This window comes from Chiloscyllium plagiosum, unplaced genomic scaffold (genome assembly GCF_037043375.1).
Source record: "Chiloscyllium plagiosum isolate Xiang-an unplaced genomic scaffold, Cpla_swu_hap1 HiC_scaffold_17, whole genome shotgun sequence".
NCBI lineage: Eukaryota > Metazoa > Chordata > Chondrichthyes > Orectolobiformes > Hemiscylliidae > Chiloscyllium > Chiloscyllium plagiosum.
This window is the reverse complement of record NW_028270155.1, coordinates 31,538,096-31,566,093: the sequence shown is the minus strand read 5'-3', so window position 1 is coordinate 31,566,093 and position 27,998 is coordinate 31,538,096. Positions and strand designations below refer to the sequence as shown.

Below are 27,998 nucleotides of genomic sequence, written 5' to 3'. Positions count from 1 at the left end.
GCAAGAATGGGTAAGCACTTTATTTGATTACGAGCATTAAATGGAGGAAAAGGTTTTAGGAGAACAGAAGGTCAGTGGCTTCAGTGCAAAGTGGATGAAGGAGCTGAAATGGAAACATATCACCGAGGATGAATGGTCACCCAGTAGTGAGGCTAATGAAAGATGATAACGGAGAGAAATGCAGGTGTAATTTGATAGCAAGGGGACTTGGGGGGAAGTCATGACCAACAGAGTGAAAGAGGTAGAATATGGAAACAGGAAGGAGGAAGAAAAGATACTACAAGACAACAGGTGGAAAGGCCAGGGTGTGGCTTGGTATTAAAGACGACATGGATGACAGGTACCATAGTCTGGTGAGGAAGCTTCAGCAAAGGGTAAAGTCTATGCATGGATGAGCCAAGTCCAGTGAAAGCCAAAGAAGCAGTATCTTCCACTTCAAGGTTCCAAGGGCCTTGTTGAACAGGTGAGTGGATAGTTTGGAGGGAATTGTGAAGAAGGTCAGTGACTGATTCCCTGGCAGAACCAAGGAAGGTAGGGTTGAACAGTGAAGATGGTTGGAGAGTAAATGTTCAGAATGGGACAGTTAACAGAAGAGGAAAGCTGGGCAGCTGATGTTGGTGATGGTAATGAGATAACAATAGGTGCCTAGAAGGACCTTCATACTCAAGAGAGATACAAAAGGGATTCAAGGGGATTTAAAATTTAGACTGATAGTGTCACTCTTGCATGTATATTAGTGCCACAGTAAGTTTTACAAAAAAATTACTATTTCAGTGTTAAGACTTATTTGAAACTGACCACTACACCCAGGCGTAGACAGTGATGCTCCAGATGGACTAATCCAAGCTGAGTGAGAAGCATAAACCCAATTTTGGTTGGCAGTTCCTCTGTCAGGTCCATTCCCCAGATATACTGCAAGCTGCACAGTATGATCCCATACAGCAGAATGAATGGTGAACACAGCATTGCCAAGTGCCGCCGACTTCGCACAATCCAGATAAGGCAAGCCCAAATTAGAAGGACAAAGGTCAACCAGCTGTGGAATGTAATACTCCAGACCTAGAAAGAGAAGATTTTCAAAATTACAAAGAAATGACACAAGTAACTAAGTCTTAATTAAAAACTACTTTCAGAATTGGCTCACAAATTAAAGAATTTCATTTATATATAATGTTGGATATCATGGTTCCCAATACGGTTTGGAAAGTGGGTGAGGAGGGGTGCTGTGGGCGGCCTATCTCACACACCCCAAACCTGTCTGCAAGTTTATGGAATATGGTGGTAGTCTCAGGCAATGTGCCTGTCCTTGGGCCTAATGAGATCATTCAATAATAATCACTTCCAGTCCTCATCCCTTCCAAACTGGTATTTTACAGTCAGCAAGGGGGATGTCTTCCCCATGTAGGAAGTCTTTAGCTGTAGGTACATGAGTTGGTGTTGGGCAAGGGTTATGGAGCGGGAGCCTGCTCTGTTGGTCACCTGGGATTATGGGAAACAATCTCCCCACCAGGCCATCAACTAACTTTAAACCATATTATCAGTTTGACCCAGTCCTCTACCCTCCATCAGCAAGATTTCAGCCTCCACACTTACCTGAGCTCCTGAGTGTAGTTGGAGTTCCTGTAGTTCCAGCAGCAGCAACACAGCCACTCTGGCACTGCTAGGGTTACAGTCGGATTTTATGAGCAGAGGTACTAGCTTTTGGAGCACCACTCCTTCATCAGGTCGTTGAAGGAGCATCGCTCCGAAAGCTAGTGCTTCCAATTAAACCTGTTGGACTATAACCTGGTGTTTTGTGATTTTTAACTTTGAACACCCCAGTCCAACACCAGCATCTCCAAATTATGAGTCGAGGAATCACCTTAAAACTGCCAAGGGGCAGCTGCTGGGATCACAGGCAGGTTGTCCCTCTCTGCTGCACCCTGGATGTGTTGGCAGATGTGGTGGGGATTGTGATGGGCCATAAAATTCAGCCTGTATTTCCTCTACTTATATTAAATAACTGTAATGTGTTGTACACCAACTTAAACATTCCAAAACATAACATGCAGGAGACCATGCCAACACAGGCCAGTACTTACGCGGGCAGTATGTCATATTAATACCAACCACCCTGGAATTTCCAGCTTTTCATTTGTTTTAAAGAAGGAAAGCCCTGCTTATCAATGACGAGCAATAGCTTATTTAGTGCTGATGACAGATTGTGCACAATCTCTTTGTATCCGGTCAGTAGGGTTCAAGTGAGTTGAGGCTAGAATGGTGAATGATAAATTGTAAAGAGAGGAGAGAGATGAAAAGTGGCTATCCAAAGTAGGGGGTGAGGTGAAGAGTGGAATTTGATACTGGTAGATTTTTAAGTTCAGGCGCTGTAAACTTTATCATAACATGGTAGCTCAGCAATGCCACAGTCAAAATAGCAGAAAGAACCAGGTTTTGCTTACCATCATGACAATCAGTGCACAGATGTAGCTTTGTTGCATGATGAGATGTCCCACGTCACAGAGTGGTGACTGAGACTTTCTAGGTTTGGATGTGGTATTGTCACTGACTGCAACAGAAAAAGAAAAACAAATATGTGAAGATTCTTTTAGTTTAAATTCAATTTATTTAAACTACACAAGTAAACAATTCAGGCAAATTGTAGAAAAAGTGATGAAAAATAATTCTTGATCCATGGTCATCCCCCATTTCTAGAAAGTACACTGCTTGTCAATCAGTAATGGTTCTGATAAACTGCTACTTAAATTCTGCATTTCTGTTAACTCACTTTTTAGATTAGAATCAGTCTAAACATTATGGCACAGACAGGGAACACAGGGGGCTAACACCTTCGACATCTTAACATCTTATCTGAGCTGACACTAATTGTTACAATTAACCTGAGAATGTAACTTTTAAAAATGTTTTGTGATTTACATATGAAAGAAATGAATCTATCATGGTCAGTCCAATAAATGAGAGACTTAATAAACAATCAAAGTATTTTTCAATGTTTAATTTCAGTTACATTACACTGTAAACTTTTGCTATAAATTCTGTGTCTTACAATTGTGTATTTCACAACCGCCTGATGAAGGAGCAGGGCTCTGAAAGCTAGTGCTTCCAATTAAACCTGTTGGACTATAACCTGGTGTTGTGTGATTTTTAATTCACAAACAATGCCTCCGATTTTCCAGGAACCACTTAACACTTCCATCAACTGGTCACATAAATTACTGGAATACTATGGATAATTATGTCAATTCCAGCAAATAAATTCCAACTTAACAATTGTGGATTAAATAAATAAAATATCAAAAACAGAAAACATGCAAAATTTAAGTAATCAGCTAATAATCACAATAAATGTGTGTGATAGAAAAGATTTAACAAAAATCATTGTAGTCTAAAGTGACTATTTTTCAAAGGGAATGCAATTCAGTGGTGGCATTTAAATGATGGAAAGTGAATACTGGAAAAATCATTACTGTCTGGATAACATTCATTTTGGAAATGTTTCCAATTTTTTTTGGAATGCGTCATAAATATTCATCTGTAGAAGACTTGTGCTCATTCCATTAAGCACAATGGATCCTTTTGAAAGAATTACTTTCATTTATCAGAGCAGGAATCAAAATTACAAAAAAGTAAAGATTGAATTTTGATTCAAAATACAGGACTAACAGCTTTTTTTTTAGGTTGAGACCTGAACCTGTGGTTTGGTTTGTACCATCAGGTTCATGAAACCACTGTGGGCAGGCTCACTATCCAGGAGGTGACAGGAGCGACTGCCAACACTATGGCAGCTCACCTTCTCCCACTATTGGCTTCTTCTCCTTTTGCTGTGCTTTCAGTTCTGTTCCCTGAAATTTATATTTGACTTAGAAATGTACAAAAAGTATATCTGATAAAAGACACATTTTGTCAAAATCCTACATCTATACTGCATTCGGAGAGTGCTGATTGGTTGATGAGTGGAATCTGATTGCTACAGGTGTCACAAAGAACATAGAACAGTACAGCGCTGGAACAGGCCCTTTGGCCCAACATGTCTGTGCCAACCCATGTTGCCACACTAAACTAATCCAATCTGCCTGCATGTGGTCTGTACTCTATTCTCTCCCTGGTCATGTGTTGAAGTGCCTTTTTGACCATAAGACATAGGAGTGGAAGTAAGGCCATTCGGCCCATCAAGTCCATTGCTAGATTCTCTGCTTCTATCAGGAATCTGCTATCTTCTAACTGCTTCTATTCCCTCATTCCTGATGAAGGGCTTTTGCCTGACCTGCTGTGCTTTTCCAACACCACTCTAATCTTGACTGATCTCCAGCATCTGCAGTCCTCACTTGCGCCTCTCTGCTTCGATCACCTCCCCGGCAGTGTATTCCAGGCACCTACCACCCTCTGTGTAAAAACTTCCATTGCACATCTCATTTTAAACTTTTTCCCTTTTACCTTAAACCTGGTGTTTGACATTTTGATTCCGTGAAAAAGACTTCGACTATCAATCCTATCCATACCTCTTATAATTTTTTTACGTCAACTTGGTCACCCCTCAGCCTCCAACCCTTCAGCAAAAACAATTCAAGTTTGTCTAACATTTCCTTGTACCTAATGCACTCCAATCTAGGCAACAATCTGCCAGTTTTTTTCTTCACCCTCTCCAAAGGTTCCATATCTTTCCTTTAATATGATGACCAGAACTGCACACAACATTCCAAATGTGGCGTAACTAAAGTTTAATACAGTTGCAACATAACTTGCCAACTTTTTCACTCAATGCTCTGACGGAAGGCAAACATGTGTATGCCTTTTTTGCCACCTTATCCACTTATGTTGCCGCTTTCAAGAAGCCATACACTTGCACCTCAAGATCCCTCTGTATATCAACGCTGCTAAGAATCCTGCGATTTACTATATACTTTCCTCTTGCATTTGACCTCCCAAAATACATTATTTCACACCTGACTAGATTAAATTCCAACTACTATTTTTCCATCCAACTTTCCAGCTGGTCTGTATCCTGCTGTATCCTTTTAACACCTTCATCAACTACAACTCCACCAATTTTCATGCGATGTTGCTATGGGTAATGTATACATTAATGCTGATTGACAGTTAACAGCCAGCCTCTGTTAAATTTTAAACCAGGCAGTTTGACTCTGATTAGTCCAGGCACTGCCCTGACAAATTAACCAGGGAATAGTTATCACCTATTTTGTTGAGTTGAGAGAGGTGCAGTGCATGTAGATATTCTTTCTGCTTGTGTACTAACATAGTGGTTAGCACTGCTGCCTCACAGCGTCAGAACCCGGGTTCAATTCCTGCCTCAGGCAACTCTCTGTGTGGAGTTTGCACATTCTCCCCGTGTCTACGTGGGTTTCCTCCGGGTGCTCCGGTTTCCTTCTACAGTCCAAAAATGTGCAGGTTAGGTGAATTGACCATGGTAAATTGCCCGTAGTGTTAGGTGAAGGGGTAAATGTAGGGGAATGGGTATGAGTGGTTTGCTCTTCGGAGGGTCGGTGTGGACTTGTTGGACCGAAGGGCCTGTTTCCACACTGTAAGTAATCTAATCTAATCATAACGTAATCTAATATGTAGCATCAGTACACATCTAAACCTAGTCATCACAGATAGTCCCTCAAAACAATGATGAAATTGCCCAGCCTAATTTGTCTGTCCTCAATGTGCGAATCCCAAAGCCTCTGAGCAGAGAGAAGAGTGAGCCCTTAGGGAAGGGTAAGGTTAGATTTGAGCCAGGATTCATCTGTCTCTCTTGACACACTTCCATTGCATATCTTCAGCAAGGTTTATGTATTATGTATAGAGTCAGTATTTTGGCTTGTTGGATGAGGCCCTGTCATTTGATGCAGTTTGTAGCAAGTTCTTCCTATGCACCAATGTCAATTTGTCTCCTCCAATGAAGTTTCTGAGTCTACTTTAAACATTATCTGCTCTCCTTGAGATCATATGCCATTCTCAAATTGTGAAAAGTCCATTTGCTTTAGAAACCGATTGTTCAGCATGCAGCTGCAGTGTCCTGATCAGTGGTGCTGATTTCTCATGAGCAATGCCTGAGTTTGCTCACCTGGTTTTCTAAGTGGTTTCCTTGCTGGTGGAAATTGTCCAGTTTCAGAGATTGCCTTTGGTTTGTGACCAAGTTGCATTACATTTACAAATGTGCTGCCAACAGCAGCATTGCAGTCTCAAGTCTTTCTGCTGTTATGATCCCCTGGCAATGCTAACTGCCTGAAGCACCTTGACTTGGGGTCATCTGCACCCTTCGTTATTTTCACCGGAATCAAGGAATGCATTCTTCAGCTAATCTCATTTCTGTATTCTATACTTACATTAATAATAGATTCTTTAAAAATATATTGACCAGCTAGAAAAAAAAACGCAGCAGCCTTCACTAGTGCTAAATGCTTTGTTTTGATTGCATTAATTGGCCACAATTGTCATGCCAGCATCACAAGTGGTCTACGTCAAATGTGAACTTACAAGATTCAGCTGCATCTGGTTGGCTTGATCCGCTAATGATATGTAGTGAGTAATTGTCTCCTTCGTCATGATCGCCATTGGCAGGTTGCAGCATGGGCTGGAAAACATCATTAAGAGTTTAGGTCAGTAATCAGTGAGGGTTGTTTTTAAGCACCATATTGGAGAATTTGCACACACTATAGTATTAACCAGCAAAATATTTTCACATACTAAGATTCTCAACATTTTAAACTCTGGAACTCAGCCAGAGGAGGTGCCAAACATAAACAGGGCATATTTCACGCAGGGAGGGCAAAATAAAATTACAACAATCACAGCTATAAACAGAAATATGAGGAATACCCTTATATGGGTAGTATGTGTGGAGAGAAAGAGAGAGAGGAAGAGCAAGAGAAAAAGAGAATTCATGTTTCAAGTCAGTGGACTTTCACCCACTGCAATGTTTAATTTTACAAAAATTAGAGGATGCTTTCAGATATTTGCAAGAGGCAGAGGTCTGGAAGGAAGGTGCATGCCCACACCTTGACGAGTAATTGGCTATGAAGCCAGATTTAAAGCAGAGGTAATTTAAAATTACAACTCACAAAATATATTATTGATTTTTCTTAGTCATTTGGTCATGATAAAGTTTTTTTTATTATATGCACAGACACCAGCCCTTCACTAAACATGACTATGTTCATTTCTATACAGATTATGAGATGCATTATTGCAACAAATGCTGGATTCTGCATTTGGCCAAAACATTCAACAAAAATCCGACTTTTTCCTCACTTTAAGGAAATGGATGCCCTCGGATTACAATAATTGGGTGACTGCATTGCGCAACAATAAAAAGTCCAGACATCCAAGATTTGATCAGCAAAAATCTGCCATTAAATCCCAGTTGCATATAATGTCATGAAGATTAATGGAAAGCCAAAGGACTGGGAAGCTTTAAAACATAAGGAGGGAGAAGGTGAAAAATGAAGGCAAGCAGCTAGTAATTTAAAACAGTTTTTTTTTAGATATATAAAAAGGTAAGAGAAAGGCAAGAGTAGACATTTGACCACTGGAAAATGAAGCTGCAGAAGTTGTTATGGGGAACAAAGAAGTACTGGAGGAATGGAATAGGTACTTTGCACTAATTTTCACAGTGTAGCAGTAGCAAACTTGAATTTAAAAACATTCAAGCAGCAGAAGGGAATGTAGGGCCATCACTAAGGAGAAGGTGAAGGGAATGAAAGGTCTGAAGATGAATAAATCACCTGGACCAGATGGAATGCACCCCAGAGTTCTGAAGGAGATAGCTGAGGATGTTGTGGAGGCATGAGTGACCTTACAGGAATCACTGGAGTCAGGGTGGATGCCAGAGTACTGCAAATGTAAACCTCTGTTTAAGGAGGAAGGGAGACAGAAGACAGGAAGTATAGGCTGGTTAGCTTGATCTCATTCATTAATAAGTTCTTTTTAAATAGCTCATTATGAAGGATGATATTGCAGAGTACTCGGAAATGCATGGTTAAAATAGGGCTGAGTCAGCACAGCTTCGTCAAGGGAAGATCATGTCTGACAATTCTGATGGAATTCTTCAAGGAAGTATTGAGCAAGTTAAATAAAGGACAGCCAGTGAATGTGATCTATTTGGATTTCCAGAAGGCCTTTTAGAAGATGTCACACAGGAGGCTGCTAAATGAGATAAGATCCCATTCTGTTAGGGGCAAGGAGAGTGGCTGACTGGTAGAAGGTAGAGAGTGGGCATAAAGGTCTTTTTCAGGGTGGCAGTCATTGACTAGTGAAATTCTGCAGAGATCAGCGTTGGGACCATAATTATTTTCATTATAAATTAACAATCTGGAAGAAGGAACTGAGGGCATTGTTGCTAAGTTTGCAGATGACACAACATAAATGGAGGGAGAGATAATGTTGAGAAAGTGGGGACGCTGCAGAAAAACTTGGAAAGACTAGGGTAGAGGGCAAAGAAGTGACAGATGGAATACAACGTGGGCAAGTGTGCGGTTATACACTGTGGTAGCAAGAATACAGGCATAGATTATTTTTCAAATAGGGTTAGGCTTGGGAGTCCTAGTTCAGGATTCTCATAAGGTTAACATGCAGGTTCAGTTGGCAGTTAGGAAGATAAATGAAATGTTACCATTTGTTTCAAGATGCCTAGAATACAACAGCAGGGACGTACAGCTCAGGCTGTAAAAGGCTCTGGTCAAATCGAGTTTGGAATATTGAGATCAGTCTGGGCTCTATGTCTAAAGAAGGATGTGCTAGCATTGGAGGGGGTTCAGAGGAGGTTTACAATAATGATCCCAGAAATGCAGGGCTTGTCATGAGTGGTTGAGGACTCTGAGTCTGTAGTAGATGGAGTTTAAAAGGATGAGTGGGGGAGGGGGAGGGGATCTCATTGAAACTTGCAGAATCCTCATAAGCTCAGACAGAGTGGACATGTAGAAAATGTTTCCACTAGTAGGAGAGACTAGGGTTTGAGGGCACAGCCTCAAAGTGAAGGGATGATCTTTCGAACTGATACAAGGAGGAATTTCTTTAGCCGGTGAGTGGTGAATCTGTGGAACACGTTGCTGCAGAGGGCTGTGGAGACTATGGAGTGTGTTTAAGACAGAGATAGATAGGTTCTTGATTAGCAAGGGGTTCAGGGGTTATGGAGAGAAGGCAGGGGAATGGCATTGAGAAATATATCAGCCACGATTGAATGGTGGAACACACTTGATGGGCGAATTTCTGGGGTGTACTGACTTTTCACCTATTTGGAGTGGTTATCAACATGTGAAGATAGCCACTGGATAACACATTAAAGGATCACATCTATTTCTGATTTCTATTTAATGATACTTTTATTGAATTTGTGCTTGGCATTACTTACTTTAGCTTCATCTTCAGATTCATCCTGTTTCATTGACCAAGGCTCCATGTTTGTTAGTTCAACTTCTTCTCCATTTTTCTGTTTTCCATCATTCTGAAAATATTCAAAAGTATAGATGCTCATACAAATCAATAGTTGTCATTTACTTTACAAACCTATTGAGGAATGACAGCTATCAGCAGAATGTGGAAAGGAGAGTTGATGCACTGACGATGTCCGCATTTGTTCAATGATAAACATCACACAACACCAGGTTATAGTCCAACAGGTTTATTTCGAATCACTAGCTTTCAAAATGCTGCTTCTTCATTGGTTAGTTAGAGAAGCAGCACTTCAAAAGCTAGTGCCTCCAAATAGTCCTGTTGGACTATAACCTGGTGTCGTGTGATTTTTAACTTTGTCCACTCTAGTCCAACACCAGCACCTCCACATCATTTGTTCAATGAGGTCTCCGTGCTGATGGAGAATGGCTGGTCAACTGCAGACAAACAATTTGGGTTTGTGGGTGGTTTAGGGGAAATGTATTGAGAGTTACTGTTCCCATATCTCTTTTACTTGTCTGTATTCTGGAGCAGGGGCCTCATTTCACTAGCAACAGTGGAGTTCACTGCTTTCTTTTTAAAACCCAGGCATCTATTAACTCCTCCTTTCCTTCCCACTCTTTCAGTGTGAATGGCAAATTTACTCAAGATAACAGTACTACTCTAAGTAATGCCAGGTACTGTCTTTAAGGGGTTACTCACTTACAGATGGACTTCTGGATTTCTGAGCCAGTTCATTGTTCACAGTCTATCATGTCCCTTGCAGAGTAATAAAATATACTTTTGCATATAAAATCAAGTTATCAGAACACTTGAGTATTCTTTTTAAACAGTAATCAACACTTGTACTTCTGGGAAATAACTGACCACAAGCTGCTGTTAGAGGTGCCCAGAATCAAAGAGAGTAGTTCACATGGAAGTGGTTGCACTGGAAATTTCATTCACTAGGAAAAGGTGTTTTTAAGTCCAAAGAAATTTACTCCTGAAATAGAATATTTTCCCCATGGCAGACATGTTTTACGCCATAGGACAAAGGTTTAAGGTGAGGGGTAAGTTGGGTAGAGGAGATCTGAGGAAACATTTTTTTCCACCCAGAGAGTGGTAGAAACATAAAATATGCTGCTTGAGAGGGTGATAGTGATAGGTACTCTCAAACATTGAAGATGCATCTGGATGAGTACTTAAAATGCCAGACATAGTAGGCTATCGACCAAGAGCAGGTAAATGAGATTCGGGTAGTTGAGTGATTTTTGGTCAGCATAGGCGTGGTGGGCTGTAATAAATGCTGAATGACTCTACTAGAATAAAACGTGATTTATGTTTGGTATAATCTATGAAAATTAACTTCAAATTAGTATTAGCAACCTATTATAAACTTTCTTTTCTATTCTCCCTTCCCGACTCCTTTCATTCACTTACTAAAAACCTATTACATTTCATCTTTCTCCCCATTCTGATGAAAAGTCACAATTCGGCAACGTTAACATTCTTGCTCTCCTCACAGATGCTGCCTGACCTGCTAGGTACTTCCAGTACAGTTTTAAAATAGGTATCCATCAGCTGCTTCTGTTTTAAGTGGGTCCTGTAACAACTTGAACTCAATTTGACATAAAATTCGATTGAACGAGAAGAGACACAATGAAATATTGCACAACAATTGCTGTGACACTCCCATTTTCACAGGTCAATTTGATAAATTCTTCATGATCCTTGCTTGACCCCCATCCTCCCTTGATAAAAATGCATTTTCCTGAATCATGAGCAAAACAAGCTCTTTCTATTTTTAAGTACAGTAAAGCTGTTGATCCAAATAGACTTCTCTTGTTCCCAAAATATCTTCTCATAAATCTTGCAAGAATAATCCTGTTTGTGGGCTGTGGTGAGCAGGGTGGAGGCAAGGGTCAAAGGGAGAATTTATTGTGCTGTATGTATCTTCCCAGTTTTGTCACGGCTGAGTTTTTAAAAAGAGCCACCACCGTTTTTGCAGGCATGAACAAGAATATAATTGATTGAACTAATGTGCACAAACAACAAAGTTTGCTTCTTCAGGGCGTGGTGCTGCAGTACAAAGAGACCATTTGAAAACTGCATGTTGCATCAAGACCATGCATCCCATTCATGCAAAAGAAAAATGAATCAGCGAAGTTTAAAGCATTCCAACGTCATTAGTCAGTAGGAACAGTGTTTATGATCCCAATACATTGCACCACAGGACAAAAATATTCAAGTTTTTGAGGGCTGCTGCCAGAATTTTTAAAAAGTGTAAATTAAAAATTTGCCGAGAGTTTTGCAGATGACCTTGTTTACTAATTACTGACTGCACAAACCTCCTTTAGTAATAGGGAATGTTTTTCAATTAAAAATGAAAACAACAGAGAGGGGATCGAGCCCATGTCCTGTCCTCATTTGCTGCTCGCAACAAAACAGGTTTTTAAAAAAATTCTTTATAAAGGTGTGGCCATCTTTAGCAAGACCAAAATTTATTGTCTATCTTAATTATCTTGAGAAGGTGGTGATGAGTTGCCATCTTGAACCATTGCAATCTATTTGGCATAGGTATATATCAGTACTGTTAAGAAGGGAATTCTTGGATTTTGATCCGGTGACATTGAAGAAACAGTGATATATTTCCAAGGCAGAACGGTCTATAGCTTGGAGAGTAACTTGCATGTAGTGTTGTTCCTATGTATCTCTTGATTTTGGCCGTCTAACTGGAAGAGGTAACAGGTTTGGATGGAGCTATTGAAGGAGCTATGAGGAGTTGCTGCAGTGTATCTTGTAGATGGTACACACTGCTGTTACCTCGTTTGTGGTAAAGGACTGAATGCTGAAGGTGTTAAGTGAGGTGTCAGTCAGAAAGCTTCGAGTGTTGTTGGAGCTGCACTCATCCAGGCCAGTGGGGAGTATTCCATCACACTCCTCACTTGTGCCTTGTAGATGACGGACAGGCTTTGGGGAAATCAGGAGATGCTTTGCAAATCACAAAATTCGGAATCTCAATTCTGCTGTTGTAGCCACAGTGTTTATGTGGTGGCTCCAGTTCAGTTTTTAAGTCAACTGTATCTCCCAGATTGTTGATAGTGAGAAACTCAGTGATTGTAATGTCATTGAATGGCAAGAGGAGACGGGTAAGTACTTATTTGATAAATCAGGCATACATGTGGCACAGATATTATTCGCCAAAAATCACACCAAGTCTGAATGTTGTCCAGGACTTGTTGCGTATGGATATGATTGTTACTAGACCTGAGGAGTTACAAATGGTGCTGGACATTGTGCAACTGTCAGTGAGCATCTACACTTCTAACCTAATGATGCAGTAAAAGTCTTTGATGAAGCAGCTGAAGATGATTGGGCCTAGGAAGTAACCCTAAGGAACTCCTACAGTGATATCCTGAAACTTATATGATTGACTTTGATAAATCACAATATCTCCCCTTTGTGTCAAGTATGACATCAACAAAGGGAAAGATTTCCCCAATTTCCATTGACTTTAATTCTGCCAGGGTTCCTCAATGTTCCATTCAGTCAAATGCTACCTTGATGTCTTTCTCACCTCACCTCTAAAATTCAGTTATTTTGTCCATGATTGGATGAAAACTGTCATGAGATCAGGAGCTGAATGGCCCTGATGGAACCCAAACTGAGCCTCAGTGAGCGGATCATCACTAATTGTCATTTGAAAGCATTAACAACAACATCTTCTATTACTCTGTTTATATTTTAATGGAACAGTCTTTCCAACAAAAGCCTTGCACAAACATGGTTGTTTTACTGACCTGGGACTGGGCACATGATGAAAGATCAATGTCAAAATCCAATTTTATAAATGTCAGCCCCAGAAATGTCATCCAACTCTCCCTGTCTAGTTTGCATAACGTAGCATCACCTAGGGAACTAGTTAACTATAAACCATCAGGAACCTGTCCTGATTTATTCTCCAGCCCCCCTCAACACCCATGTCAACTCAGCATAGTAACTTAGGATTTTCTTGTTCTGCATTATCCTCAGACAACTATTGCTTTCCAAGAAATTAATCACAGTATATTGTGCAAACACAAGTTTAACTTTGAAACCCCAGGAACTAACAATTCAAACACATTTGTCATATTAAATTCCTCACAAAATTAGGGCTATTTCCAGCAGAATTTCTTTAACTTAAATTCAAAAAGAACTAATTAAACTTGGAGCAAAGAACAATTCATATTCAACTGCTATTGTTAGACTGCCAATGCATAATGCTGGTATGTTAGATAAAGAATTCCACTTACTGTCTGATGAGGTACCTTTCTTTTCAGCTTCAGGAGGGATGCTATTATATAGTAGAGTAAAAGAAGGATTGCAGGATTTGCATAAGCAGGCCATGCATGATTCACATTGAGTACCAGCTCATGAGGATTTGTACAGTTTGAATGGATAATATCCTTTAGGCCAAATAACCTATAAAAATAAAGAATATAAATTATGACAACTGATTAGAAGCTATAAGTTAAACAACCTATTTAGAGATGTAGATATGGGTTGTAAAATATATATCCATAAAAGCATTGTATAAAACCGAAACATTATAAAACACAATTTTACACTGAGTCACATACTAAGGCAATTACCAAAAGCTTTGTCGATATAGTTATTCCAAGAAGCGTCTTAAAGGAGGAATAAGAGGGGTAGAGATTTAGAATGGAACTTCAGAGCTTAAGATCTTGGCAGCTGAAACAATATGAATGGCAGAACAGGCAAATGCTCACAGTTCTCAAGTCTAGAAAAGCAGCAGAAGAACCGAGCCTGGGGGTCAAGTCATGTGATGATACGGTGGAAGGAGGCAATGTTGGTGATGGGCCAGACATATGATTGGAAGTTCATCTTGAGGTCAAAAAGAACAGCAAAGTTGCAAACAGATTTGTTCAGCCAGGGAGAGTGATGTAGTCAGTGGTTTGAAAACAGGGCTTACAAACAGGATCAAAGTAATGGTTTCTGCAGTAAACTGTCCAGGTATCTGTGTAAAAATGAATATTTGAAGGAATAACAAATGTAGACATGTTTAATAAAGATAGAAGGAAAAATGCTGCATCCTGCCATTCCAAAGAATAGTGTGTTTCAGCTGACTGACACACTGCAAAAGAGAGCAATGGCCCAGGCACCATGGTGGAAAGCAACATAATATTGTTATCTTTGGATTCTCTCAGATCTTATTTATGGTTTTTAAAAAAAAGCAGTTGGATTTTAGAAATTGAACCTGTGATCAGGTTGCATAGGAGATCAACAATGGACATAAGATGATCAACAAAGTCAATTATGTGGGTGATTCAGTGGTCAAGCAGATTACTTTTAACTTTTAGATCAAACTGACTACCAGAAGAAAAAGAGTCTTTTTCAGAGTTCAGTTGAAACTTTGTGTGACGACTCAAAGTGTTTAAAAGTCTTGTTAACTTCAATACCTCCTCACAATAGGCTGTAATTCTTCTACATCGAACAGAAGGCGTGTGGGAGGTGGGCATGGGAGGAGGAGGAACTGGGTGGAGAGAGAGTGTTAGATGCAGGACTTCAGAGTTTAAAAAAACTACCAGGAGACATCTGACCAGATGTGGCAATGCAAGAGATGTTTGTGTTGATATGGGAGTCTGCAACTTTAGGACAGTGAAAGAGATATGCAGGGACAGTAAATGGAAGGTTCAATAAATCTCAGCACTCCAAATCTTTGAAATAGTAGATGAGCCAAGCAGTTATCCTCCCAGTCTTTGATAGCCCTTTTGACTTGAGTTTATCAGGAGTATGAATATAATGAACGTAGACAGAAATATGATGTTAGGAGCTGAATTTAGGGTATAACTAACTGAATTCATTGTTCTTTTAATATTTTTAACCTCAGTATTTAAGCAAATGTATTTATTGTTCATAATCTTTGATATTTATGTAGAATAATTTTGTCAATTCATTCTTCAGTAAATAATGGAACTGTCAGATTTGAAACACAAACAATAAAATGTCATTGCACTCTAACAAGGTCAAAACAATTGATAACTTTACAAGATTCTGAGTTCATAGAATGCGATGGGAGTGCTGGATATTAGTTTATGGTAACAGGAATTCATGGTGAATTTCCCTATCTAAAACAAAAAGAGTTAGATGGTTCTATTATTTGCAAAGACTTTTCTAGAGAGGGATGATTTATTGGCAAAGGTTTAATAACCAACTGACCAAAGCTCGGTTCAATAAATTAGCAGTAGTATTGGGGTTAAAGATAAAAGAAGGGGCTAATAAAGTTACAAGACATTTCATACAATAGTACTGCATCTGGGAATTGGAAGAAGGAAAGGTTGACCCAAGGCCAATGCAGATTGAATTGGCTAGGATTCAACAGCCGATCTCGCAGCTTGAAATAGCAAAAGAGAACTGTTAAAAAAAACTCCAGTTAGAAAGAAAAGGAAAGAAAAATAAACAGTCAAACTTGAAAGAACACAGCAAATGGAATTTGAACTGCTTCTGTTACAGCCTCAAAGGAAAAGTGGTAACAAGGGAGGAAAATTACAGGGAAGGAGAGTTTCAGTGAGATAAAGTAATCAGAAAATAAGACCAGGCTGAAGAAAAGCTTAAAATACAGGATCAAAGAGAAATTAAATGTTCAGACAATGAATCAGTTACCAATTTGACACAGAATCGTCGCCAAGGGCCTAATTTCACTGAGGATGTGATCTTGCTTGAGAGAATGGTGAAGATATGAGGGAGGAACCACAAAACAGGAATTCTTATTTTTACAAAGTGTTTTAGTGGGTAAGGCATTGGATGTTTGTTCGAGCCTTTTGGAAGAGAAACCTTTGAAAGAGGGAAGACTTAAAAATGCAATACTTGATGCATGTGAGCTGGTTCTTAGCATATCAATTAAGGTTTTGTACTGTCAGGAAAAACAAATTTAAAGAGACATTCAAAAAGCTAGCTCCAGGGAAAGAGATAATGAGGGATCAGTGATATGATGCAATGAAATGAGCTTAAATTTTTGAAAATGAGACAGAGGTTAGAGAAAATTTTCCAGTTGCTCCTGGGGTTTGGTTGGTGGACTGGAAAGTTTCTAAAAGCAGTGAAACTCCATTTTTAGGTGATGAAAGGACATCTCACATAGAGAGTTCATAAATATTCAATCTCCATTTACAAATCCACAAGCTTTCTGGAATTGAACATCTAGAAAAAATAATCTAGATTAAATCTTGATTGATATGGTTAATATTGATAATATTGAAGATAAAACTGATGCAAAGATATCTATATGTTTTCACGGTGATTAGCAAATACGTTTGATGGTTTCTTTAGTGTTTAAAAGACCTATTTTGAGATTTCCTTTTCCCCAATCATTTAAAAAAGTTCTATACTTTCTGGGTTGTTTGATAAAATTGATCTATTTGAAATTATCAGAGAATATTCTCAATGATCAGCAGGGAAAAGAAACTGACAAAATAACTGCAAAATTCTCAGATCCATAGGGATTTAGATAATCCAGTACACGAGTTACAAAAGGTTAATATGAAGGAACAGCACATAATGGAGGCGGCTGATGGGATGCTTTTTTTTTATTTTGAATGGAATTGAACATAAAAGTAGGGTTATTATATTCAATTATAGAGGGCATGGTAAGGCCATATCTCAAATATCGTGTGTGGTTTTGGTTTCTTTATACAAGGGAGAATGTAAGTGCATTGGAGACAATTCAGAGGAGATTTACTAGATTGACTCCTAGAATGAGTAGTTTGACTTTTGAGGAGAGTCTGGACAGACTGGGCTTGTTGCCATTGGAGTTTAGAAGAATGAAGGATAACTTGATTGAATTTTATGAAATCCTGCATGATCTTGGAAAGGTGGGTGTGGCAAGAGTGTTTTCTCTTATGGTAACGTCCACAAATAGGACTTCGTCTTTTGTCCTTTCAAGACAGAGAGAGAGAAAGTTTTCCTGTTCATGGATTGTGAGACTTTGGAACATTGCCTCAGAAGACAGTGGAGGCATGGTCACTGAATGTTAATAAGCTGGAGGTAGACTGATTCTCCTTCCAAACAGTAATCTAAGGTTATCGTGGGTGGATGGTAAAGCAAATTGAATGAAAACTAACAGATGAGCCATGATCTTATTGAATGGTGGGATAGCCTTGAGGGGCCAAGTAGTCTACTGCTGCTCCTATTTCATATGTTCATATGAAACTCATACATTGAGATCCTGTTCCCAATCCAGTTTAGCATAGCTAACACAGTATAGGGAGGTCTTGCAAGGAGAGATCATTTGAAACATAGGAATTGCTGAATGAGAAAATAGTTTGGTACATATTGATTGTCTTCTAGCATCATGGTAGTCACAATGAGCATAGCACCAATTGATTTTTAATCAACCTGGGCACAAGGTGAGGAACCTCCCAGATGTGAAAAGCTTTGAGAATGCACAGGTTCAAAGTGACTTACCACTCCCCACCAGGCTACATTCATAGCTTAAATTGTGGTCTAGTGAAAAGCTGCTTAAGAACAAGCAAGTTCATAAGAGACACATGATATAAGCTGTTTGTCAAAATACACTGAAGCTCCATTTATATCCAGATCCATGATATTGTTCAGGTCACATATACACTCCAGGTTACAGGAAGTAAGCACTCTCCTGAACAGAGCATTTCATGAATTTGACTTTCATCCATTGCAAGGTAGTATCTTAAATGCAACAAGAATTCTCTACAAAGCAGGCCTGTGTCAACTTTCCAATCTTTGTTCAGCATATCACAAAAGGATGAAAGTGTAAACTTGTAGAAAAAAATTATATACTTTTGTTGAAGAATGGAATAACCATCTTACAAAAATAATGTATTTATTTCCTAATAACTAACAGCTGGTCATCATTCAAGATTTAAAATGAACATTCTACAATTCTGGTAATTACTTAGTTTTTAAAAATTCATTCAGGGGTATGGGCTTCTCTGGCTGGGCCAGTACTTGTTGCCCATTCATAGCTGCCCTGGAGAAGGCAGAAAGTTCCTTTCTTGACCCGCTACAGTCTACTTGATGCAGGTATACCCAAGGCTGCTGAGCGTTCCAGGATTTTGATCCAGTGGCAATGAAGCAATCATGATATGTTTCCTTGTCATGATGGAAAGTGGCTGGGAGGAGATGGTATTCCCATGTTTCTGTTGCCAGTGCCCTTCTGTATGGTAATGATCATGGATTTGGAAGTCTAAGGGGCCCTGGTGAATTTCTGCAGTAAATCTTGTACACATTGCTGCTACTGAAGAGTGGTGTGGATGGTCAATAGCATAGACAATAGATCAGTTATGGACAATGTGTTAGCCATGAATATTTGTGAAATATGAACAAACATCTCACAACTAAAATGGAATAAATATAGCCTATAATCTCTAGAATAAATATTGACACATAAAACTGTAAAGCAACAAGGGGCACAAGGAAATGAAATCAAGATAATTGCTTCATGGAATACACAAAAACTAGATATTGTTAAAGATTCACTCATGGTCCATGACATTATGAAATGCTAAAATATGAAATGGTAAAAATTATAAGCAATGAAAATATTTTCATATTTTCATTGCTTATAATTTTTACCATTTCACAGATTTTCTTGCTCAACTAATTCAGAAGATAAGGGCATGCAATGATTTTCTAGAACGGGAACCACAGGGCGATATCAGCAATTATTTTCAAAATGAGTCACAAGATGGCACTATTGAAAAGCATACAGTCCCTTTTGAAAAGATAGACAATTACATTTTGTTAACTACAATACATTTCAAGTGCAGGTACATAACAGTATGCACAATGATCTCAACAGTGCTATTCAACTCAAAGTTGTCTCAAGTCGATGAAAGTGTGTCATGTATTGGGTATAAAATAAATGTGTCTCACATGACAGCCAGAGAAGTGAGTTTCAGGCTGGAGGAAGGTTTGGCGTGGAGTTCCCCATGGTCAGTATTGGGACCCTTGTTTTTCCCAATATTTAAGTAACTATAACTGATCTTGGTGTGCAGGGGGCAATTTCAAGGTTTGCAGATGACACTAAACTTAGAAGAATTGTAAACTGTGAGGAGAACAGACAGCACATATTCCAAAAGGGCAATGATAAGTTGGTGGAGTGGGAGGATAGGTGGCAGATGAGTTCAATGCAGACAAGTGTGAGGCGATACACTTTGGTCAGAAGAACATTGAAAGACAATATAAAATAGGGAGTAAATTTTCGAGAGGGTGCAGAAGCAGAGGAATCTGGGTTTATATGTGCACAGATCATTGAAGGTGGGAGAACAGGCAGCCAGAGTGGTAAATAACATACACGGTCTTCACAGCTTCATTGATAGGAGCATAGAACCCAAGAGCAGGGATATAATATTGAACTTGTGCAAGTCATTTGTTAGGTCTCAGCTAGAGTACTGTGACTGTTCTGGATGTCATATTATTGGAAAGATGGGAATGCATTGGGGAGAGTGCAGAAATGGTTTACAAGAATGATTCCAGGAATGAGAAACTTCAGGTATCACGATAGATTGAAGAGGTTGTGGGGACAGTTCTCCTAACAGAAGATTAGGAGGGGATCCAGTACAATTTTTCAAAGTCATACGCAGGCTGGACAGAGTAGATAGGGAGAAGCTGTTCCTGCTTGTAAAAGAAAAGCAAGGGTGATGTCAGAAAATTATTTTTCACACAATGAGTAGTTAGAGTATGGAATATACTTCCTGGAAATGTCATGGAGGTAGATTCAATTGAGATATTCAAAAGGGCATTGAGTGATTGTTTGGATCGAAATGGTGTGTAAGAATATTGGAAAGCAGCAGGAGATTGGCACTAGCTAATAGAACCGATGGAGAGACAATGGGTCAAATGGCATCCTTCCGCGCTGCAACAATTCTATAATTCTTTGAAGTCAATATATTGTCATGGAAATGAATACATCATGGCCAGAACCATCCAGCTTAAAGTATAGTGGGGTCATTTCATCCAAGTCTTTATTGTGCATAAAGCATGCGACATATAGCCGGACCCAGAAACCACACAGTCAGGGACGAACACAGACTGAAAAACCTCCTGCGCGTATACCCAAAATGCCTGTGATTTGAGAGATTTATGAATTGTCTGGGGGAAAAGTGACCTTCTGATTAATGATGAAAATAGTTTTACACTTTATAAGAACCAATCAAGAGATCTTATCAGAGAGTGTGTGCATGACAGGCTCTGCAGGTGCTGCGTTTAGAAGAAACAAAATGTTGTTTAATTCTGGGTAACAAACCAATTTTATAGCCAAGTCCATTGCATCTATAATGCAAAAATGAAGTGGTATCTTCAACAGAATGCTAACAGAAATTGAACCCTCTAAGGTAATGCAATGCTCAATAAATGTGGCAAAGGAAAAATCAAAGCCAAATGATGTGGCAATCAGACATGCAATGTAACTACGGACAGGAGCTAATGAATCAGCAGATGTGGAAAAGATGTCTAGCCACTTCTCTTCCCAGATGTAATTGTAAAACAGCCTCAAGGCAGTCTTATACAGCAAGATGCAGCCAAAAAGACCAAACAGGTGCTCTGTTCCCATAATCTGCTCAAATCACTGTCAGAACCAGGCCCTCGAGGTGTACAAGAGCACCCAAACATGACTTGCTCCTCTGATTATATCTTTTCACGTGTGGAAACATTTTGCCTCGAATAGATACCAATTACTCAGCTGAAATTAAAGATTTCCATCGCAAAAACTATGCATGCAAAAAGTAGATAATATACTTTCACAGAAATGTGCTAAACTTACATGGATTCATTTAATCCAGACTGATTTCCATTGTATGCTGTTAACTGAATCTAGCCAGCCATCTCCTAACATGCCATGATTGGACTCAGTGCTTCTCCACTAAGGGGTATTGAGAGTAAAGGACAGTAATTTTGATATTTAAAACCTTTGAGATGTATGGCAGGATATAATTTAAATAAAATTTCTTCAGCTTCTACCTACCCTGGAAATAGCTCCAGCCCCTGCTTAAATGGACAAACCAGTTCCATTACATCGGGCTCTGTTTAGATTATGCAGCTCACAAGTGACCTACAAATGAGGTGTGGCTCAGGTAAGTATCTGTGTTTGTGTGGCACTTGAACAACTTGACTCATGGTGCAGCTTGTTTAAGAATCAATGTTTTCAGTTATACTGTCACTATATTGTGCAGTGTAGTGGATAAGTATCCAACGCTTCAGCCATTTATTGGTATCACATCATGTATCAAATTGGATGAAGACTGTCATCTATAATGGCGAAGACCTCAAGAGGAGGTGGAGATAGATTATCCACTCAGCACTTCTGGTGAATGAATGTTGCCAAAGTTTCAGGAATGTCTTCTTACACTAATGTGCTGGGCTTCCGCCATCATTGAGGATGGGATGTTTTTGAAACCTCCTCTCTGAATTCAACTCCAAACAAATCTCCAAGTATCCTCTTTTGTATTTTTTCCATCTACCTCTGTTGTCAATCTTTATCCTCTCAGCTTTTTGCTCAAGTGAAACTTGGCAGACCTTTCCCAAATTTATCAAACATTTTCCTTGACACCTAGCCTGTCTGCCACATTTTTAAAATTTGATTTATTTATTGTCACACGTATTTTGTCACAAGAAAAAGTGAAAAGTGTTGTATAGTGTTGCCATCCTCCAGCGCCACCTCAAAACACACAGAAAAATAAAGCACATATCGAACATAAAGGCAAAAACAAGAAATAAGATGTGTTCAACTTTGCAGTGCTTCTTGTTAAGTGCTCCGCCATAGGCCATGGGCTTGATGGCCTGGCACAAGACCCAATTGCCATGTCCATGCCACTGGATTGATAGTTGCCACTCTTCAGAGAAATCTCACTTCCACTGATGCCTTTGTTACTCTGCAGCTTTGCTGGACCTTGCCAACGCAGACATCACCAATGCTGTCAGGAACCACATTGACCCAAACTGAACTCTGCCACTGTCATGGGTCCACTTCAGGCACACCTCACCAATGCAGCTGTTACCATTGCTGCTGGTTCCCGTACGAGACACAAACTGACCTTGACCGCTGCCTCCATGAATCTGCGCTGGATGTAGAAGCCAACAGGAACACAAACGTGCCTCCGATGCTGCTATCACCACTGAGTCTGTGCTGGGCTCCCTTGCGTCTGCTGATACTGAACAGACGACCCTGACTGCTATCCATCATTTGTTCTATATGAGCTGTAATTGACCATGACCCTATCATTGTCAGAAGGCAAGTGACAGTTGAAACTTTATTGCTGGAACAGCGCAGCAGGTCAGGCAGCATCCAGGGAACAGGAGATTTGACGTTTCGGGCACAGGCCCTTCTTCTGAAGAAGGGCCTGTGCCCGAAACGTCGAATCTCCTGTTCCCTGGATGCTGCCTGACCTGCTGCGTTGTTCCAGCAATAAAGTTTCAACTTTGATCTCCAGCATCTGCAGACCTCACTTTCTCCTAGAAGGCAAGTGACACCCTTACAAGAGTTTGGAGACTCAAATAGTTCAATGATTATAATCATCATTGAACTATTTGAGACTCCAAACTCAAGAAGAATAAGCCAGACTCAGTTGTGGCACTCAATTGAACTGCCTGTGAATACACATGGCTGGTTCTCTATGGCAGCAGCGAGTCAGTGGGCTGGATCTTTCAGTCAGCACTGAAGCAATGCTCCTCATCATTGATGTCAAAGATCAAGTAATGAGGAGCGGAGTTTTTCCCTTTACTGGCAGCTGTTTAAATCTGATAGTAAATCAAGATGTTGCTTTGGTGCACAGTAACTGTAACCACTTTGAAGTATTCGCACACAGAAAACCAGGGAGTTAAAAAACAATTAATATCCTTCACTTTTCATTCCATTTCAGGAAGTGAAATAAAAGATGGGATTACGATAGAAAGAAAAAGATTTAATCATATAAAAATGATTTTTTTATTGCTAACATAATGAACATTTAGCTAGTTAGGGCCAGTGAGACTGTTTAGCAATAACTAAATTAACTTGTTAAAATCACAATTACTCCTCATTGAAGGAGTGTAACATTTTCAAGGGTTCTAAGTGAGACTAACAGCAGAAAGTTGGAAGTTAGCTACAATTTCTGGATATCCCACTAATGGCAGTCAACAGTGCAGGTCCTGGAGAAAGGTAGAATCACTTTTGAATTTCCACATGAAGATTCCAGAGGTTTTGGTAGTTTCAATGGAGTTATGAAGGGGAATGCTGACAATTTCATTGTCATACAATGGGAAAATCCTCACTGGAGAACTGGGAATGTGAGAAGATTGGTCAGAAAAGCAACTGGCAATCGTCAACATATATTGGAAGGGCAAAGTTCAAATGGCTCACTCCTGTGCAATACTCTAAACTTACTGAAACAGTATATGCTTCAATAGTAAAATGCACAAGGAGTCAAATTTCAGTCAGAGCTTAAATTTCTTTCTTAGATAGCTCACATTCAAGTGGCAACTTAACAGTTTAATTTATTCAGGGTGTAAGTTGATTAAGAAGTTTTCAGCCAGTTGGCTCTTTATATAGATAACATTCCATCTCAACGAAGAAAGATTTGAAAATCAAGTCCAGCATTTGTTATTGCATTATAGAAAAACTGCTAAAAATATCAAGAACAGCCAATATTTCCACCACGTAGGCAAATAAATAGCTCAATTCTACTTATCCATTGGCTTTGAAAATATCTTAAAATGTGTTTTATTTTTCCAGGGAATTTTTTAAAATTCATTCATTCATCTTTTACAACTGACCTCGGAGAAATAAGGTTTACATGTCAGAGTTTAAAAATGGATTAAACATTAACAATTCAAAGTTGAAAATTGGTTAATTGTGAATGCTGGGTTTTAACAGGATTCACCTTGGCAACATGAAGTTCTTCAACGCCTGTTAATAACCATCTCAAAGGTTACGGAATGCATTTAGGTCCAGGTTATTTTATCCACCTGATTTGTTGCCCCAGGGATGTTGTTTGTCAACTGACTTTTGCCTTCTGAAATTTGAGCAGGTTGATCTTTGATGCAAACCTCTCATGACTGTCATCACCGTTCCATAGTTTTATGGATTCAGCATCTGTGTTATTACCAGCTGGTTAGGAGAACTTTCCAAACTGCATTCACATATTTAACCTGAGAAGCCATCACTGCTGTACACATTGTTATTGGTGAAATTGTCTCTATGCTCTAAAAAATATTGTTAAGCTGTTATCTTTTTTCAATATGTAACCCAAGTTTAAAGTGTCCAACCACTTCTGGTTTGGTGCAGGAAATGAGATCAGAAATTGAATTTATCTTTGCATACTCATTCACCAACATGTAAAAAGATAATATGTGATCATACCTGTGGAGTAAAGCAATGAAATTCCATTTTCCTTTTGCTTGAGGGATACAGGCAATGCTAACCAGCATTAATTCTCCACTTCTAATTGCCTAGTGGGCAGTTAAGAGTCTTTTGCTATGGGTCCGAATTCACATGAGACCTGGCCAGGTAAGGATGGCAGATTTCCTTCCATAAAGGACATCAGTGAACCAGATGAAGTTTTATGGCAATCAGCTGTGGTAATATGGTTGCCATTAGGGTTTTTACTGAAAAGATTTTTATTGAATACAAATTTCACATCATCCCTTGTGACATTTAATCCCTGACATCTATAGGTTAACATCGGTCCTGGACTGCTGTACCCAATGACATCACCATAGCAACCAATGCCTCTCCAGAGGGTCTGAACTTTGAGGCAGATGTGCCACATCCGTGTCTTTGACCTACTGCACATCTAAGAAATTCCAAGTGAACAGGTTGTGGGCACCGCTTTTGCCTCTCTTCATCCCACATCCCAAAGTCACCTTGGCAACATGTCTGGTCTATGCTTGCAGACAACAAAAATAACCGCTGTTCTGGGCTACATGAGCAAACCCCTCTATAACAAATTCAAACAGTAACTGGTCTCGCAGGAGTCAAATGTTATAGGATTCTGGGGCTTATCATCATAACACAAAAAATTGAAGAGTTAATGCACCTCATGTGTCTTCAATCTGACTGACTTGTTATTCCAGTTTGAGTGCTGCTGCGGTTCCTTCTAGTCTACCAGTTACTTGATGGGGAACACTCCTTTTGTTCCCATCTGTTGCAGTTACCTGGCATCATTGTAGCAAAGGGTTGTCCAAATGATTAAGAAACAGAAATGAGGCAGCCAAAATAGGCAACAGTGCACCAATGTGACTGGTGAAATTTTCCTTCATCTGCTTGTGATCTGACTATAGCTTTCCCAATTAAATCTCAATAAATTAAAATCTCCTCTGATTAATATATTCCCATTCAAACATATATCCCTAGTCATTATGCAGATTTCAACATCTGTAGAGTCAAACTGATTTAATAATCTCTAACAGATGCTCACAATTAACTTCTAATTATTATTCATAATCTCAGTCCATTACTCTACAAAACTTATCTGCACTAAATTAAGGTTTAATTATTTCCTGCAGTTCCATAATGTGTTTTGCACATAAAACATAACAGCTACACTGCCCTGATCTGTCCTCTCTATCCTTATATATCAATCTAGGAGTGCGATTTTTCACTTTTACTGCATCAGCAATAAAATGGAATGGATAACCTGCCCATTATCAATTCTCACAATTCTCCATTGAAACTTCCGAATAATTTGTCTAAGCCTCTGTCAGCACCTATTGCATGGTGAGCTGGTGGACAACTAACGGTGTACAAAGGGCAAAGTTGTCACATCAAAAGATGTTCAATGGCCACAGATATCAAGCCTAATTTTAAGTGGATGCACACAGTCTCTATTATGTTATGGATAAGCAGATTAGGGGAAAGATGTTCAGAAGACAGTGTGCAAGCTGGTCTATGATTTAGTTTTGACAGCTGCAGAAATCGCTGATCATATTGCCTGAGGCGTAGAGTCACCAGGACTGTTGAGATGGGCCTGAGCAATTGCAAGAGGATAATGACTACTTTACAACATTGTTCGAGAAGTTACAATCAAGCTTTTGAGTCAACAACACCACACTTCTGGGCGGCACGGTGGCACAGTGGTTAGCACTGCTGCCTCACAGCGCCAGAGACCCGGGTTCAATTCCCGAGTGGAATCGAACTGTGTGGAATTGAACACAACTGTCTGTGTGGAGTTTGCAATTCTCCCTGTGTCTGCGTGAGTTTCCTCCGGATGCTCCAAAAATGTGCAGGTTAGGTGAATTGGCCATGCTAAATTGCCCGTAGTGTTAGGTGAAGGGGTAAACGTGGGGGAATGGGTCTGGGTGGGTTGCTCTTCGAAGCGTCGGTGTGGACTTGTTGGGCCGAAGGCCTGTTTCCACACTGTAAGTAATCTAATCTAAAATGTTGTTAATCATCAATCAAATCCATGCCATAAAGTAACTGCTCTACAGGGAAAACAAGTGAAGAATTTCAAATCAGTTTCTGTCAAAATCACACTCTTTTACCCTCAGACACAAAAAGCAGAATTCCACAAATAATGATGGAAATCTGAAAGAAAAGCAGAAAAAAATGGAAACACTCAGCAGGTTAACAATTCATTCTTCACCAATTACAAATACATTTACAAAATGGTAACCCTATCTTCCTCTCTTCACAAATGCTATCTGACCTGAACATTTTCTGCTCTAGATTCTGGCCTCACTCTAGATGTTTCAGATTATCAAATGTTTGAGCTAGTGGTAAGGCATTTATCTGAGCTACGAACTATTGACCTGTGTGAGTAATTGAGTTTTTCCTTCTTGCTGTCGAAGTATGCCGATCAGGTGTTTTTCTTTTCCAAAGTATTTCCAGTTCATGGCTAGGCTTCCAAGTCCGCATAGATTCTCTGTCTTGCCCTCTGTAGTCCTGAAATTGAAGTCTTCTGACATCCTTACCATGATTTGATCTTTGCCTTTTCCAGTTTTCTTTTTCTTCTAAGGTTTCTGACGTTTTGGCTGCCTTTTAAGTCTTCACTCTCACTGATGCACATTTGAAGTCTTCTGAGGGTGATGAATGAGCTTTGCTGGGTGGAGATTGTGACTGTATGAGTTGCTAGGAGAGGCTGTAAGTGTTGCCATGACGCATGGTAAGCACCGTTGTGATTACTGCTGTGCCTGACATGCCACCTGATTTACTTAGAGTTACATAGAACTGGGGAGAGGCACCAACATTCTCTTGAAGCTGTAGAACTGCTCAGCGGGTCCACACATGTCAATCAGCATGACACAGTGACTGCTGGTTCCTGAAACCACTCCCTCCACACATGGACCCAAGAGGATCATACAGCAGCAATAAAACCAATATTTGCAGAGGTGCAAGAATTGATCATTAGACCCCAGCTCACAATGTAGGAAATCTGACAATCCTGTGATACTTAATAAGAGTTGTTTGTTTTGATTATTTTGCACTGCGAAAACATACATTTTAATAAACTGACAACTGAGGAAATGTTAGTCAGCTGCAATGCTTAAAACTGAACAAAATGTAAATTATGTGTTCAATTGTAAGTGACTAGTAGAAAATCTCCAAAATTTCCTCAATGAATTAAAATAGTCAAATTTTATCAACATATTTTGGCTGTATATTTGAAAAGAAAGCATCTGAA

General features: G+C 39.5%; 1 protein-coding gene across 5 annotated transcripts in view; it reads right to left on the bottom strand.

Annotated features, from left to right (window-relative positions):
* Positions 1-27,998, bottom strand: part of piezo1 (piezo type mechanosensitive ion channel component 1 (Er blood group)) — a 355,592-nt gene that overhangs the window by 112,683 nt on the left and 214,911 nt on the right. For all 5 annotated transcript variants that reach the window (XM_087995785.1, XM_087995781.1, XM_087995783.1 and 2 more), the window contains exons 8-12: positions 13,665-13,833; positions 9,353-9,445; positions 6,481-6,577; positions 2,442-2,548; positions 799-1,059 (exon numbers count right to left, since the gene is read on the bottom strand). In XM_087995785.1, the coding sequence (XP_087851911.1) occupies positions 799-1,059; positions 2,442-2,548; positions 6,481-6,577; positions 9,353-9,445; positions 13,665-13,833 (727 nt within the window). The remainder of the gene's footprint in view (positions 1-798; positions 1,060-2,441; positions 2,549-6,480; positions 6,578-9,352; positions 9,446-13,664; positions 13,834-27,998) is intronic.